Source organism: Pezoporus flaviventris, unplaced genomic scaffold (genome assembly GCF_033815535.1).
Source record: "Pezoporus flaviventris isolate CSIRO_AGI_PZ_B2104156 unplaced genomic scaffold, CSIRO_AGI_Pfla_v1 ptg000013l, whole genome shotgun sequence".
NCBI lineage: Eukaryota > Metazoa > Chordata > Aves > Psittaciformes > Psittacidae > Pezoporus > Pezoporus flaviventris.
In genome coordinates, this window is record NW_026892561.1 from 11,591,063 (window position 1) to 11,608,381 (window position 17,319).

Consider the following 17,319-nt stretch of genomic DNA (forward strand, 5'->3'; position numbering starts at 1 on the left):
GATGCTGATGACAGGATAGCAGAGGCTGATGTGGATAAGGTACATTCTTGGAATTTATGCACATCAGAGTTGATGTGGTACTGATGCCGATCTCATGTATGAAGTCCTTCTTTTGCTTTGACATTCCAGTGGTTTCTGGTTCAGCTTGCTGACAATTGCTTCACAAACATTTGCCATAAAAGATTATCACCATTAGATATGTTTTTAAAGCATCCTTTAGAGGTGAAGGCTTCTACCCATCTGAAACAGACGTAAGTCTTAGTATGGCAGCGATCCCTGTGAGTATTTTGATGTAGCAGAAGCTTAAAATTCTCTTTATTTTTAAACTAAGCTTTTCACTATGCTGGGCCATGGCACAGTGGATTTTTGTTTTGTTTTGTTGTCTCTGTGTTAGTTGCAAGACCTAGTTATAACTGAAATGTAAAGGAAAAAGAAAAGCAGAAACACATGTAGCCTATTTTAATGAACTAAGCATAATCACAGAGCCTAGAATATTCATGAAGCATACCGTAGTCCATGGCTTTATTGCAGAAAAAAACACAGTAATACCCATGACTGAGAAGCATTCTAGCATTGTGCATTTTCACTACCATTAATATGAAAGTAGTAGGTCTAGTTTACTCATTAAAAATAGGGGTTTTATTAATGGGGTTCATCTGTTATAGCATTATTTCATAAATTAAATACAAATCTTCATATTACAAGGTTCTGACCAGTCAGGTAAGGTGAAATAGCTGTCAGTGGTACTTGATTATCATTTTGCAGTGTGTTCTGTTGTTATTTTCTGCAGAAGATACTATGTTACACATGTTCAAGCACGTAACATGCACATTGCTGTAGTCATGGCATTGGGCAAGCTACAAAGGAAACAACAAAAGGATCTTTGTCACCAACCACCATCAAATTCTTTTTAAGTCAGGTTATATCTGGCACAATAGTATATACATATTCATCAGTCTTTCATTGCTGTTTGTGGGTGAAAATAAATAACTATACATACGTATACATAAAATTTTAAGTATTATATGCTGTTTCCTTTATATTTGAGCATCATGCAAAATACATACTTCAGCCTCTGATTTTCTTGTTTGCCTTTGGGGGGGGGGGTAGGATTTGGGGTTTTTGTTTTTGTTTTAAATTTGAGTTTGTTTTGTTGGAGTTTGTTTGATTTGGTTTTGTTTTGGGGTTTGAGGGTTTTTTTCCTGATTTCTGAACAGGACTTTCCTAGGGTGTGCATACTGTTTAACCTACAGTTAATTATGTATAATATGTTTTGGGCGTATAATTACCTCTCTTGGTAATTCACTAATATTTTTGAGAACTTGACCCAGACAACATTGCTTAACCTTCAACACTTTTCAGTTGAATTTTGTGTTCTCTTGGATGAATTTATATGAATTTTACATAGTTTTGAAATTTCTAGTCTTGCCAAGGTAAGTTCTTGGTTCAGTTACTGTCAGAGTTTTATTATTAAAAACCTCTGATTTACTTTTATATTTCTGTGCCAAATTTACTTCATATAGAATAATTCCTTAATAATTGAAGCCTATTAATTCCTCCCACCCCAGTATATCCTCTATAATACTTAGCCAAAACAGCTACAGTATCTGGTAAGTTGATTTAGGACTTCATACATGTGTTCATACAGCCATTTATCTCAACCCTTGCTGAGGAGACCTTTATTAAGCTGTGATGACTGCTGAATATGAAATGTAACCAAGATTATTTTTTTATTCAAATATAATTTAAATATTCATCAAAGAGGAGTTATGCTTGAAACTGACAGAGACTATTAACATCAAAAAATATAATTAACTGCACTGGGTATCATGAAGCAGAGTTAGCCAAATAGCCGAGAGGTCTAATTGCTCTAGAGTCTGAGAAGCAATAGTTTTATTTTATACTGTTGCTGTGGAATTAATAGTGATGTGGTTTCCTATGCGAGGCAATTAAAAGCTGCCTGTTAAGGTTCACTGCACTATAGGAGATCCGTTGAATATCACTTAGTAAACAGAACTGACATGGAAAAGGTACATGAAGATGGGCAGAGCAGGGTATAGATTGTAAATTAGAACAGATTAATATGAATTAAATATATGTAAGTAAATGATGAGTACTTTTTAGTGTTATAAAGTCAGCAGTAATGATGAAAGTGAAAAGTTTTCATTAGTAACATAAAGGAAATAGAATTTAAAGATTATTACAGTGAAGCTCAGAGGAAAAGAATTGAAGAGTAACATGGGTTTAAAAATTAAAAAGTAGCTACAGAGTAGTGTAAAAATGAGCAGATCTCATATTCTGGAAATTTCCTTCTGCCACAGAATAATCTTCTACTTATGATAAAAAGGAACCATCTGACCTTTGTGGCTCAATTAAGCTTTTTAGTTGAATTCAACAAGAAAAAACTTCTTTATGGAATTGCATAGATTCTGCCTGTGCCCAGGGTATACATTCTAAAAGGGGTGGCCGTATTCATGGCATTTTGACATTAATGAGGTTGTTGAAATGAAGAAGTTTAATGATCAAAGATACAAGCAATAACAGTATTTTACAACATTTCTTTTTTTTCTCTCTAATAATAAAATTGCAATCTAATTGCTTAATAAATGGGCCATGTTTACTGAAAGACAATTTCCCTCTTTGCTTTTTCCCCTCTTCACATTTTATTTTCTACATAGTGGAGAAGAATAATTAGCAAAAATGATGTGGCCACAAGTGAAAGAGGTCTTTATTTTTTTTTTTTTCCCTTCGTACAAGAACTGTGAATGAAAGAAATTTGCATGTATGTTTTTCAATTTAATATGATACTTGTATGTGTTTTACATACAACTTGTATGTGTTTTAAGAAGCAATCTGAACTAATTTCATCCTGGTCAAATGAAGCAAAGAACTAAAGTAGAATTCCTGTTTTAGATAAAGATTGGCTGCCTGTTTCATACATTATTTAGCATCCTTACCCTGTTTATATCAGTGACATAAGAGTGCGTGCTACTTTCTCAGAAGAGTACTGTCTTTGCCGCTTCACAGCACAGTGCCTTGTACTCCCAGGCTTGCACATGGTGTTAGCAGATATTTAAAGCACTTCAGCCTAAGATTTTATAGGTCATGATGAACTGAGCCTATAAAACAAGTTACTGCAATGAAGTTAATGCAGTCTTAAGAGTGTTACATAGACCGAATACTCAGTATTCAGTATATTTTTAGCCTGCTGTAGACACATCAATGGGGAGGAAGTGTTCTTGCATGTCAAACCAGCTTTATAATACACTTGCAGTGCAGAATCCTTACTACAAATTTACTATTGAAAGCCTTTTTCTTTTTTTCACCAGATTTTCACTATAACATGGTAGCTATCAGAACCTTTGAATTTCAGTTTCTTCTAACACACGCACACATACACATGCAAAACAAGAAAAGAAATTAGGCAGCAGAATCATTCCATTGAGGAAATGAAATGACCAAAGTCATACAGTTCAAGCACCCTGGAGGAACTTCTTAATTACTTCTTAAAGACACTGAGCTGCATAATGTTTTATCTGGCAAGATACATGTTTTGTCATTGTATGTACAAAGGCATTTATGTTCCTTTCTGAGTAGTAATCTGTGATATTTAACCTTACTGTTCATTGCTTCTCACTGATTCTCAAGATACCTTGTTTCTTGATGTATATGATGGAGCAGATTGGAAATGTATGTATACACACATTTTTCCAGCAATGTAAAATTGTTGTTTCACCATAACTCAAGACATTGTGCTCCTTTTCCTCTAATTAATACATTCTTTTTGGCTGAGTTTTAAGTGTAACAAAGTGTTACAGTTCTGAGCTTATAATCTTCCCCTGTTTACTGAATTTCTTCACAGCGTTGAGCTCAACTGTACTACTACACTCATGAAGCTGTAGGTGTTTTCTCATCTAGGATGTAGTAGCACTAGTACTCTCTTCAGTATATTATTCTAGTGCCAGCATCACTGGTGGGTATGAAAAACATTTACTTTGTACATTTAGCTTTCTTAGATAATTTTGCTGCCTTTGTGACAGAAATACAGAAAAAGAACACCTCCTGGAGTCACATTTAAAACAGGAGCACTTTGGGTAATGTACTGTAGACAGAACACATATGAGTTAGTGCTCAGTTATCATGAATGCCATCAGCAATGCCTTGTTGCTTTCTTATCAGCCACTTCCTGCTGTCAGTCCAGTGCTTATTTCAATAGAAAGGGATTTGCATCAGATGTAATACAGTATTATGTATGGCTAACATGGGGTTTTTAATTGTGCAGGCACATGAGACTCCTTCAGTGGGTAGACAGTTTGATAAAAGGATTATATCATGAATATTTTTGACACAATTGAAGATTATCTGTGTGTTGACAGAATCAAGCCAGTGTATTTTCTGATTTGTTTTTTATAGGGGGGAATCTGCCTGACTTGCATCAAAACCAACCACAGAATACACAGGTTTTTTTGCAGATATAAAAAACAAGCAAACAAAAGCAGCCCCCTAGACTTGCTGGGCTTAAACCTGGGAGTTCAGGAATCAGAGTGCGCAGCTCTAACCAGTAATTTAATCCTTTGAATTCAAAATGCAAAGAAGAAAGTGGGATTGTGCTTTCCAAGTTAGAGCAGAAGGATACTTTTGCAGGGGAGGTCCTATACCTGGAAGCCCTGTGAACTTTCCGGATGATAATTAGATCCAGACATCACTGTGGGTAATGAATAACAGTGCTTTCATGACAAGCATTCCTCTCAGAAGAAAAGAAAGTACTTGTAGTGAGGGCTCTCAGACACATTTTAATAGGAAATGACACCACTGTTACAGAGTTGATTAAAGACCTACCAAGGGACAGCACTTCTGGAAAAAATCAGCAGATAAAATAAGAAAAGTTGTAATTTTATTCTAGTTATTGGTTAAATATACGTAAGTTTAAAGCTATGAAATGAGAATTAAAAATTATGACAAACCACCTTGCTAGCAGACTGCGCTTTTATAAACCTTGTAAAATAACCAAGTTGTCTTTTGGCTTCTTGCTCAGCATTTTGCTTTGAGTTCTGTTGAGCCATAGAAATGAGTCACTCCATAGCCCTGTGGAATTGGTAGATATGCAGCAATGGGCACACGGCCTCTGTTCATGAAAATTATAACCCAAAAAGGGGATATTCCCTGAGGCAAGTTTACAAAAAACAATTTATTCTTTTTCACCCTGTAAAACTCATCTTACATGCAGGATCTCTTGCATTATTACAAACTCTAATCCTCTGAGTGGGTAATTAACGGACCAGAAAAGCCATTTGTGGAAAGAAAGAGCCATAAGGGTGAAAAATATTTCTCCACTGAATGATCTTTAAGGAGTAAATAATTACAAGAGTGAGAGGTTTGGGATGACCAATCTAAATCTGAATATAATTAGGATGAACACAGTTTGAAAATCGAAGCAGTTGGCATGTGCAACAATTCTCATATCAGAAGACTAATTAAATATTTAAAAGCCCAAAACCCCTCACTATTCACAGAAAAATAACCTGCCACAAAAGGGTCTGTAACTTTGCAGATAATTAGGGAGGGTTACAGGAGGAAAAAATCACAGATTGGCTCCAAGGTTCTGCAAGGTCATGTCTTATTATGGTGTATCTTTTATATGGTCTGATAACAAGTTTCTTGCTAATTTAATATAAGTAGGGCATCCCATAGCGATTTCCCATTTCCCTTGTTAAAAATGTGATCGTTTCTGTGTATGCAAACTGCAATAGGTGAACATTTTTATAAATAATTGCTCCTAATTGATACAGGCTATAATATTTTTAATTATTCAAGGGGAATGCATGTGTTAAAGTTCAGTTAGGGTTACTCCCACCACAACCCCATTTGAAATTTTCCTCATCCTGTCCATTGTGGAGAGAAACCAAAGGGCCCTATGAAATCATGTTGCCTCAACAGCCAATTCTGTAAATTAGTAAGTCTTAATTTCCTATTACAGCTAAGACATTTATGTTGAATAGGCATTTCTGCAAACAGAAGAGCTGTGTTAAAATCAGGAGAACCATAGTGAGCCAAGCTGAATTTTCGTTGAGCTGAGCTGGAGATGCAGTTGAAGCGTGAATATTAAAAGTATACCAAGGCTTCTACATTTCAGAATTTGCAGTAAAAATCACACCTGCCATTTGAAATACCTTATTTTAGTAATTTAAGTGGGTGATTTTTTAGAATGTATTTAAGAGCTGTGCAAATTAATGTAAAGGACAAAGCTGTATGTTTTCAATATTGTAATTCTTTAACTTATTTAATAATGACTCAGAAGCTGATTTAAGTTACATACCTTTTAACTACACTGTGAATATGCTGCATGCCAAGCCATGGATAAAAAAGACCAACAGTGCTGCAACAAAGGGTGTTAAAGGGTTTTTACTTTTATCCTATATTCTCTATCTGGGACTCTCTTCTTCTGCAAGTCTGTTGCAGTGTTATGCCTAAGGATCAGACACTGTGCTTCAGGATTTTCACTTGGATTTTCTATATGCTTTACTGTAGTACTGTGCCTCAGAAATAAATGCTCCTTCATAAAGCTCTGATATTATTACCCAGCCCTATGTTTCTCCCCTGAAACCTCCTCAACCCACAAGGCGAGATGCTGCACTCATGCTTGTTGTTTGAGTGTGAATAATCCGTGTAAATTGCTCAGATATTACAATGCTGCACTGCTAAGTTTTCATTAGTAAATAAGCATAGCTGCGGGCTACTTCTTTTGTCTAAATGGTAAAACATTTAATTGGATCTTTTGAACTGATTACTTTTCAGCAGTGCGGATCTGCTTGGCTTACTTGGTGCACTAAGACATACACTGCTGGTAATCCCATGCTGCATTTTGCTTGCAAATACGCATGCACATAAATAGTAAGACGAGATTGTGAATATTACTTTATTACCATTTCTTCTTCCTGAGGCAGGGTTGCATTGGAAACATTTTATCTAAAAAGCAGGTCTCTCTTGCTTCATACTGTTAAAAGCTTTGGATTTGCACCTACGCAAACCTCACCAGGAGATTGTTCCATTTACTTTGCACACCTCACTGCATCTTTTGATACCTAGTTTTCCTGTCCTTGCTTTACAGTCATCATCTCACAGACTCTGGTAGTTCTAAGACTTATATCTGTGGCAGAAAGTAGTGGGGATAGAGACATGGGATTATAAAAGCACTTACAAAATTACTGAGATAAAACAGGAGATACATATTCCACTGGAACCTACACTTTCAATTTTTTTACCTTCCCTATTTTATCTAATGCTTCAGTTTCAGGTTAATAATAGCCCCATAATAATAGCATATACACCAGTAAACAAAGTACTGGAACAAGGATGAATCATTACAAGAAAAAAAAAAACTGCTAGCTTAGATTGCAAGTAAGTGAGATGATTCGTGACTGCCATGAACTTAGAGAACATGAATGCTAAAAGGCAAATGGGTCATAACTAAATGTATTAAAATTGTAAGAAGAGGTTTGAAAGCAAGAAGTACTCTGTTAAATTACTTTCCCATACAAGTGTGATACACATTCATTGATAGTGAATCAGGCCAGGTAATCCGAAAAAAATGGCCTGTGGGTGTAGCGTATTTTCTGTTGTGTTTTATTGTCTATTTTGAGTTTTCATCCTTAATGTGTACCCTTAGACTCCCACAAGATTACATGGTATAAAGAAAACACAAATGTTATTGCATATTTATTGGGCAAACAGAAACAATCCTATGGTGCACCTTCTTCTACAATATTAATTATACACTATTTAGCTTGCTTATGTCAGGTTTACTCAGTAATTAGGAAGATTCAGCAAATCATCAGTATTATATTTAAAAGAAAATAGAAACTATTTTCTCAGGTTTTTTTCCCTGAAATATTTTTCATCTGAAGCCACCAGGTTTGTTGCTGTAGTGGTCACCTTGCCAAGTGTATCGAAAATCCCAAGGTTGGGTTGTGAATTTTCAAACCAAGCTATAGCATGCCTTACTGCTTGAGCAGTCACAGGAAGTTCTCCAATATCTAGACACAACTCTTACAGCCAAATTCTGCCATCATACGTGCTTATGTATCTCCCTTTTTTTTTCTTAGATTACGAGAACCATCACAGCACACTGAATCTTTTGAGCTGGGTAAAATTGATGCTGTCTTCCTTTTGCATGCTTATTTCCCCATAATAGTCTTAGGGATTGTAACTCGAAAATAATTTTCAGAAAATCTTACTCATGAGTAAGTAAAATTGCCCATGTGGGATCCTGGCTTTTTGAAAACCCAGTTGATAGGATCATATGTCTGTCTTCAAGGATCAGGTCTCTGTAAGGATACATGTTCTCATTCCCTGCATGGGTAGGGTTGTGCTGCTGCAGTTCCTGGAGCGCTATGGATATTGCAGCGAGGGCTGGCCGATGCTGTTTCAAATCAGGGATTTATAGCAAGGCTGGGGTATTTTTAGCAGGTCTTTTTTTCAGGGTTTGGTTAGGCCCAATTTGTAAAATCATTAGGTTTCAGTATGTAATAATGTATTTCTTGTGAGGTGAATTTGAAACTCAGAATTTAAATACATTCCTTCAAATACTTTTATCTGTTGTGGTATGCGTGTGTGCATATGTATGTATGTATACACCCCTAAAACAAAATCTCTTTTCTCTGGCTATTTGATACATAATTTTTGTGCATACTTTCTGAGTCCTGATTAATAATAGCATTTAAGTAATATCTGACATCTTCATGCATATGTAGCTTTGAGTTTTAAAACAGTAGTGGAGGTCTAGTGAATATGAATACAAAAGGAGGAGCACATCTCACATAGCAGTTGTAGACCATTAGGAATACATATGTAAAGACAGCCATTTACTCTGAGTAAAGAGATGCAGGAATTTTTCCATTTAAAATAAGCTGTTGTTAAAAGTCAATACACGAAGTGTAGTCATCCCACATTCCCATCTCTTTTTACTTATACTGCAGCTCACCCAGGGTGAATAAGGAACAAGAAGACCATATGGAGTATGTGGTGCTACAACTCAGAGTTTATGTGCTTCAAGTGGTGTTTAAGCAGGTTGCTGCAGGCAATATGCGGGAACATGTCATCATGCTAGCTTTTAAGTATTTAATCAATATGCTGAAAGAGAAGTATTGTCAGATCTGGCTTAAAAGTTTCAAAACATACCAAGATAGATTTTTTCATCGTATTGACAATTGTATTTAAAATGAATTTTATTAAACATGGCTTTGTACTGTATCTCTTTGGTCTTGGTTTGTTTTTTTTTTTTTTTTTTCTTTTTAAAGTGAAGTACACATGACTGTTTTCTGTGCTTGGCAGTTTTACCTTACTTAGTGAAACACTGCATTCACAGAAATGCAGCATTAGGAATACTCAAAATTACTTTAATAGCCTATTTCTGGCTAGATGGTAACTGATATCCTTTTTCAAAAGAAACAATGTTTGTTTTATGTTACTATCTTTGTCAAAGTAGACATTTGAAGGATAAATTGTCGTGTGGACAGTATTTCCTACGTACCTTAATTTTGCAAACTGAAACAACTACTTGGAAAGGAACTGTATGTGACTTTATGTGACTGATGTGACTTCTACCCAGAAAGATCGCCTGTTCCCTCAGTCAGTCAGTCTGATCCATGTAATGCTAACATCTTCCCAGAATCTGCTTCTCAGATTCCATCTAGTACTTTGCTTTCTGGTCCAGGCAAGATACACTGTGTTTTTCATTTTAGTTCTGGAGTATTTGTTCAAGTCCATAGATTTTTGCATTTTTAATCTTCCTTAGAACAGTGGTGAATAATGGCCCTTGGCAGGAGATAATGAAATTTTCTTAATTTATATTTTCAAGCAGAAGCTTCAATTGAAAATGGCATCCTATGGCCTGGAGACATAGCTCTAGTGCAAGTTTCAGGGGAGCTGTAATAATAATGCAGTGCCAGCGGTGACAGGGAATGATAGGACAGTGAAGAAGTAATTTAAGAAAGAAAAGAGAATGTACCAAAGCTTTATTGTAGCATATCCAGTGATCTGCTGAAGATTCCCAATAGCTTTTGGAGCATGACAGGAGAAACTAATGTTATCTTGCCAAAACAGAAGCCCCTGCTTAATCAGCAGAACAAGATTATTGATTAAAACACCTCACACAATAGGTTGCACATGGACTCTCATCTCCATACACTGCACATGGAAAAGCGCAATAATGAGCATAAGATAATAAAAAAAAAGAGCAAAAACAATTTGTTGGGAATTTTACCAGTCCAAGATTAGAGTTTAAATGCAAACAAATTATCATGGAAAGTACAGCTCTCCTTTGAGCACAGAAGGGGTGGGATGCAGCAGGGACATGGCTGCATCATGAGCAGAAAACACTTGCTAACAGCCCTGCTGGAACTGCTTTAGTTTCCTTTTTTTCTGTATTCATCTGACATGTGAAAGGGCCATTCTTCATTTGCACAGTCTTCTTCCTGAGGTGAAAAGATTTCAGACATTGTACTGTAACTGTTAATTAAACACTCCATTTGATTTCTAGATTACTCTGAGTGATGCATCTGCATTATGAAAATGTAACCTTTCTTCATTCATACATTCATACTAAATTACTGAAGAAATGAGTGTTAGTTACACAATTGCTCCTTGCATTTATGAGAATAGTGATACTTCTTACATTTTCCCTTGCAAAAATTACTGTTGCTAGCACAACCTGAATTATCATCCCTTCAGTGCTACAGTTAGTCTTTTCCTAACTAGAGTTTCCAATTTAATTTATATATTACCTTTCATAAATCAATAGTTATTGAGTTTGTATAGAGTTCTTTGCAGATCTGCTTTATTTCCTTGTCTTGTAAATAACAAAGTCATTGTATCATAAATCTTTGTGAATATTGTGTCCTAAGCGTGAAGATACCTCTTAGTGTAAGATAGTATGAATTTTAAAGACTGCACATAAAAACCTGAGAATTTGCGTATTTTAACATATGCTACGGAAGTATGCAGTTAAGTAGATTACAGAACACTTAAATGGTGCTTAGAACCTACAGAAAACTTAAACACTAGATTACAGACACTAAAACACTAGAGTATTTGTGATTTGACTTCTTAAAATTTGCAGAAATCAGAGCTGTTTTGTATCCTGCCTTCCTTGGAGTTTCCTAAAGGAGTTTTTAAAGAGTGTGACCAAACAGTATTTGTGTGGAAAAAATAATATTAGTTAAAATGAACGAGGGACTTCAAGTTATTTCCAGTTAAGGTTTTTTGAGGTTTGTAATTTATTTCCCCCCGTGTGTCTGGGCCAGTTTTGCAAATCACTAGGAACGTTATGTCCACTACAGTCTTGTTTTGGAGAATCTCATGAGGTGGCTGCACTCAGAAAGGGTTTGCCCATTACAAAAAGGAATGAAAACAAGTCACAGGATTGAGTTGAAGGCTGTAGCAGTGTATATCCTCTTCCTTGGGTATAGTGTTTCCAAGTCTAAAGGTTTCTCAAAGTTATGAAACTCAGCTACAACAGTGTGGAGGCTTTGATGATCTGTAGGCATGTAGAATAATATGTTTAGTGCCATGTTATGGAGAGTGGACTATCTTTTGTCTGGTATACCACAGAATTCAGAGCTTCTTGTCTTAAAGAAGCTCAAATGAAATCTTTATAAGTTCATAGAATGGTTTTTGCAGGCAGCAGCAGAACTGTAGGCCAGTAAATGATACAGTAGTTAGTATTCCCGGTTTTACAGGGGAAAAAAAAGAATGCAGCAGACAGAAGACTTTCATTTATCTTGAGAATAAATTGCAGGAGTGTAAATTCCCTGAATTACTTGTCTCAGAGCTACCTCTGCAAAGTCCTTTTATTCTACATCTCTGTCACCCATGAATTGGGGTTGACAGCTGCTGTAGTAGTTGTTTTTATTTGAAGGTTTCACTGGAGTTGCAATATGGCCAGTCTAACTATGTAACAAATAGTTACCTTAATGTTGACTTCTAAAAATGTGAATATCTTAATCAGGTGTCTTTAATTTAAAATCTTAGAAGTACGTGAAAATCAGAGCCTTATAATTACTCAGGTTTTATAAAACGCAGCCAGCAATGCAGCAAAATCAGTGATTTGAATGGAAAACCCCTACAATTTAAATCACAAATTCTTCTATTCATTTAGCTTTCCAAGTAATTGCACTTCTGTAAGGTGATGGTGTGCTTTGTAGCACTGCTGTGTACTGCAGAAGTGGGCACAGCTTATTGGTTTGGAATCGGGGTGTCCTTCACTTTGGCCAAAGGTAAGCAAAAGGTGGCCCTGTACACAGCGGGCGAAATCTTGCATGAAGAAATAGTCAGAATTTTTTAGAAGGTCAGCAGCTTCCAGTAAACACCACTTAATGTCTGAAGTTTGACACTAGCACTGTACGAAGAAAAATATACTGCATTTTGTTCTGAATTATTATTATTAGGCATCCTTTTGATGCAAGCTAGCATAAAGTTCTTCTCAGTTTCCTTACTGATGGCAACATTATGAGTCTTTCACTAGAAGAAAATGAAAAAGAAAGAAACAGCTTTTTGTAGGAAGAGTCCATCTTTTTAATAAAATTTACAAATACTTCTAATAGAACTTTTTTCCCACAGCTAAATATGACCTTCATCAGTTTCATTCTCAAGCAATTTCTCCCAATACGTATCCATTTTATTTTGTAACAAATCAATATTTCGCTCTTAATTGCCGCTCAGTCAAGTGAAAAATGAAATTTTCATACAGCTCCAAGCTGTGGAAACTACTATGCCGAATGATGCACTGTGCAGTCTTTTTATGGGAATTATTTTGATTTCATTTTAAGGTTTGCACTAAGGAAATAGAAAAAAAAATTAATTACAAAATCTTACGTTATAAGTTTTCTCATACTGGTTATTCTGGCCTGAGATGTGGGGCATAAAAAAAAACAACAAACAGAACAGACTGGCCTGTGAGGCTTGGGCCATTTTGCATTCTCCTGCTTTTACAGCCTCCTCCTACATGACACATGAGAGCAGCACTTTGACCTTTGTGTGAATACAAAAAAGTGGCTGTATTGTACATTTTCAGTATTACAGATTCAGTGCAGTGATTTTCTCTGCAAGTTGGGTGCACATTTCATCACTCCAGCATGGGTCTGAAAGCTATTGGATGTGTCATACTCATTTCAGACTCTCTAATATACTGGGCAGGCTGTTGCAGTAAGTCACAGTGCTACTGGGAGTAGTACAGCATTAGTTGTGCGATAGCTGTACGGGGGACCTGCCCCCTGTGCTTTCCAGAAAGTCACTGCTAGAAGCAGCACAGAGGTGACAGGTTGAATTCCTCACCATCTATCTGTATCCATGGTTGTGCATATATACAGAAATTCCTGGCTATTTCCAAGTAGTTCTGCAGTTAACGTGCCCTATGAGGCTAGAAATAAATAGCAAAAAAAAAAAAAAAAAGAAAAGAATTAACTGATTAAGTCAGAAGAGTTGTTGTTCCCGAGCTTGCTCAGCAAGAGGCACAACATGTCCTGACCAGCTCTGTGCTAGTTCCATTCGTATATAAAAAGGAAAGTGATTTATATCGGAGTTCTTCAAATGTGCTTGCTCTACCTTTTATGAGGTAGCGTGAATTATTCTTATACCTATTGGCAATGTACAGCTGTTGAAAGCCGTTGATACAAGATAGATTATTTTAGCTTGGGATGTGGTATTCAGGGAGTGTGGGAAGTAGCGGGGCAATAGAGAAGTTGATGTACAGCTGGAGTCAAAGGCTAGACTATTACTTAAATTCAGACTTCTGTTATTCAGTTTGCTGACAAACAAAACTAACCCCTGAGAAGATCAGCCAAGCTCTCTCTCTTTTAGTCACCAAACTCCATGACCTTCTCTTTTTTTTCTTTTTTTCATCTACTTCCTTCTGACAGTCTTTTCTGCATTACATTTTGACCATCTCTCCAGGGTTACGTGGTCATTTTTCCACTTTTAACTTCCAAGCTTTTTTTTTTCCCTGTAAAAAGGAATGCTACTCCAAAATTTCTTATTATTAAAAAAAAAAACAACCACCAAACTTCAAAAAAAACATTAAATTCAGTAGACCCTTTTGGTTAGAGGCATTATAATACAGTTTTTTTTTTATCAATATGTATTGACTTCCATTGTTAGGCAAGTCATATATATGTTTCTTATCCATTCTCCTCTAAAATACATTTTCATTAATTTTCTTGCAGTTGTTCTTTTTAACTGTTTTTTTTCTATTTCCTCAGATAGTCATTCTTTACCTCTTTGTGTAACCTAACAGAGGAAGCTTAGAGTCCACCAATTGCTCCTCCTAAAATAATTAAAGTGGAAATGCTAATACCCTTTGGCTACAATAATTATTCCAACCAAAATAATTTCCTTGTGATGTTAAACCATTCAGGAGAATGTGTATCTCTAAAGATGGGAAGAATTGCTCATTTGTGTTATTGTATGTTGTTCAAAATTACACATTTTTTCATTTCATAGTATCTTTGCATTTTGCTTTGATTTTATTGACTAGTAGTATCAAATCAGTTTATATTTGGGACCGCTATCTTTATCAGTTTCAACAAGTGACATTTGAGATAACATTCATCTCCAAATTTAAAAGTATAAAGCCTGAAATGAAATATTGTCTTCAAGCCTTATTTATGGATTTTGACTGATCTAGTATTAATTGACTTTGTTGTCTTATGGATTAGACTGCCCAAGTGTGAAGAGAGTTAGCACTGCATATAGTACCTTAGTATGAACTTGCAAATTAAATGTAATTTTAAATTAATTAGCTTGCTTGCTTTTCCCATTACAGGTGCAACAACCGAACACAGTGTATAGTAGTTACTGGATCAGATGTATTTCCTGATCCTTGTCCTGGAACATACAAATATCTAGAAGTTCAGTATGAATGTGTTCCTTACAGTAAGTATAATCTTTTTATTCTTGCTCACTTCCTCTGGCCCTCACAATTAAAGCTGGAGTGCTGTTATACGGAAAAGAAGCATATGTTTATGGCCTACAGACCCATTATGCATGCAGAGCACTTGCAGACTAGGGCCTCCAATTAGCTTCACGAAGTGTGGAAGGAAGCCATGGTGTGATGCTGGCCAAGTGTCTGTCTGTGTTCTTAAGTGTTTGGCTTTTAAGGCTACTGTTTTTCCAGAAAACAAACTCAAATTAGCTATTCAATAGGCCAGATAGAAATTTGTACTTTTGCCCGCTACCAGTTGCTGACAAATTGGCTTGGCTCACAGACTTCTAAAGCAGGAATTGACTTCAATTTTAATCATGATCTACTTGAAAGGCTACCTGCTGTTGTGGTGAATTTGGGTGCATAGCAATACCCAACACTGACACTAGGAGGCAAATGACCTGGTTGGGGACATTTTAAAATGACTTTGTGCTTCAGGAGCACATATAAGTGAATGCAAATTCAGAGTGAATAATTAATAAGTTACTTAAACTTGGTTCTTAAAAGCAATGGGGAAAAGAGTGAGAAAGAAATGTTTACTTTTAATGCAAAGGAAAAATATAAGTTGTGCCTTGAATCAGCTGCCAAAATAGAATTTTTCACTGAAAACAAATACTGAAATCATATTGAGATAGAGAAATTTGAGGTTTTGTACAGTATTCTATTGCCAGAATTCAGTAGCTTTAGACATACTTCGTATTTCCTTGCAATAATTAATGCTTTTTTTCATTGACATGCATGCATGTTTATAAGAGTTCTGCAGATTCAACACTTTTAACTGGATTTGCTTTCTTGTAAGGTCATTCTTTGCAGTGACTTCTCCCTCGTCCTGTAATTCAGCAGAGAAATAGCTGTGTTTGCAGTGGAATTTGAGCAGTGCACTGATCATTCCCTGAAGTTACTATTAAGTGTGAATTTCTTGATCTGCAGTAATCCTTAACCGAAGTCACATTTTCTGTTGGTACAGGAAACAGGCCAAGTCTGAGATGCAAAAACACTGTGGTGACAGTATATATCCCCAGAAGGATGGAAATGAGTTCTGACATAAGCAAAGCTATGTCAAAACTGTCCATACTGTTTCCTGCATGACTTTAAAATTTAGACTTCTTAAACCAAAACACTACTTTATAATGCTTCACCACACTGAACCTTCACTGTTGTTAAAGGCCAAACACAGATCATCTCTTTTTTCTTCATTTCTGCTGTGTCATTGTGAAATGGTTGCTTGCTGATTTTTTTTCCTGTACCATTTGTAGGATTGGAAGCCTACTGCATACAATGATCCCTAGTACCATTCCTCCTGTGTGTAGTATCGGTGGCTTGTTTTAACTGTTCTTCTTGTGCCACTTTTGAGGAGTGATGTCTTACCCCAATCTAACCAAAGTTTTGTTCCACAAAGATCACTTTTACTTTAGCATTATTTTCATTCCCAAATTCTCAGAAAGAGGGCAGTGCATCTGATTCCAAACCATGAGGTCAGTCACATGACAAGAGGTTACGTTTCCAGTTCCAGTAGGCTAGCTTGTAGAGAAAAAAAAGTAATGCAAATAATGTTCAAACATAATTTTTTGTGCTGTTTTAGGAAGAGAAGTGTGGATATGTTCTACCGATTGGGTATTGCTATCTACAGGAACCTTTTCTTTTCCAGTTTTCTGAAGTATAGTGCCACAACGCGGCCTGCCCTGTGTTCTAACATGTAGATATTCTACTTTTTGATTGTTTATTTTTCTTTACTGTCAATTGCATTGGCCTAGCCTTTGAATTATGTAATTCTGTGTCTATCATAATTCAGGATTCTGGATGCTACTTGTCCTTCAAAGTCTCTTAAGTTTTTGAGTTTGTCAACTGCAGCATGTACAGTGATGACATTATGCCAAATTCCAGAATTGTAAGAGGCATCACTCATCATTACCAGAAGTCATCAAAAAGGTTACCAGTTGCTATAATCAGTTTGGAAGTTTGATTTCAAACGACATTGTGCTTCAGTAGCCATTTTGATTGTTGACCATCTTTCTTCCCTGTCCCACAAAGCCTATTCCGGTATTTTTCCAAGTCACTTTTTTCTGATGCCTGATAAATTCCAGTTACCAACTCTAATTTTTTTCTCCCTTAATTGTTCCAGGGCTCCATATCTAAGCATACGGAAAGACTGAAATTATTAGGTTTGCGAATAGCAGCTGTCCCAGCATAAGAAACTTGTTAGGAAGGTGGGATAGGCTTTTGTGGGCCTAGGAAGGGAGGATTTTAGTGATCATGCCATTTCTAACAAAAGTTCAGTGATGGTTCTTACTTTTTCTGAACTTCACCTTCAGTTACTGCAAGACTGCAAATTTTACTGTGTCTCA

At 36.1% G+C, this 17,319-nt stretch overlaps 1 protein-coding gene across 18 annotated transcripts in view; it reads left to right on the top strand.

The window, feature by feature from the left end:
* ADGRL2 (adhesion G protein-coupled receptor L2) overlaps nucleotides 1–17,319 on the top strand; it is a 179,807-nt gene that overhangs the window by 114,278 nt on the left and 48,210 nt on the right. For all 18 annotated transcript variants that reach the window (XM_061451595.1, XM_061451594.1, XM_061451601.1 and 15 more), the window contains exon 4: nucleotides 14,816–14,925. In XM_061451595.1, coding sequence (XP_061307579.1) covers nucleotides 14,816–14,925 — 110 coding nt within the window. The remainder of the gene's footprint in view (nucleotides 1–14,815; nucleotides 14,926–17,319) is intronic.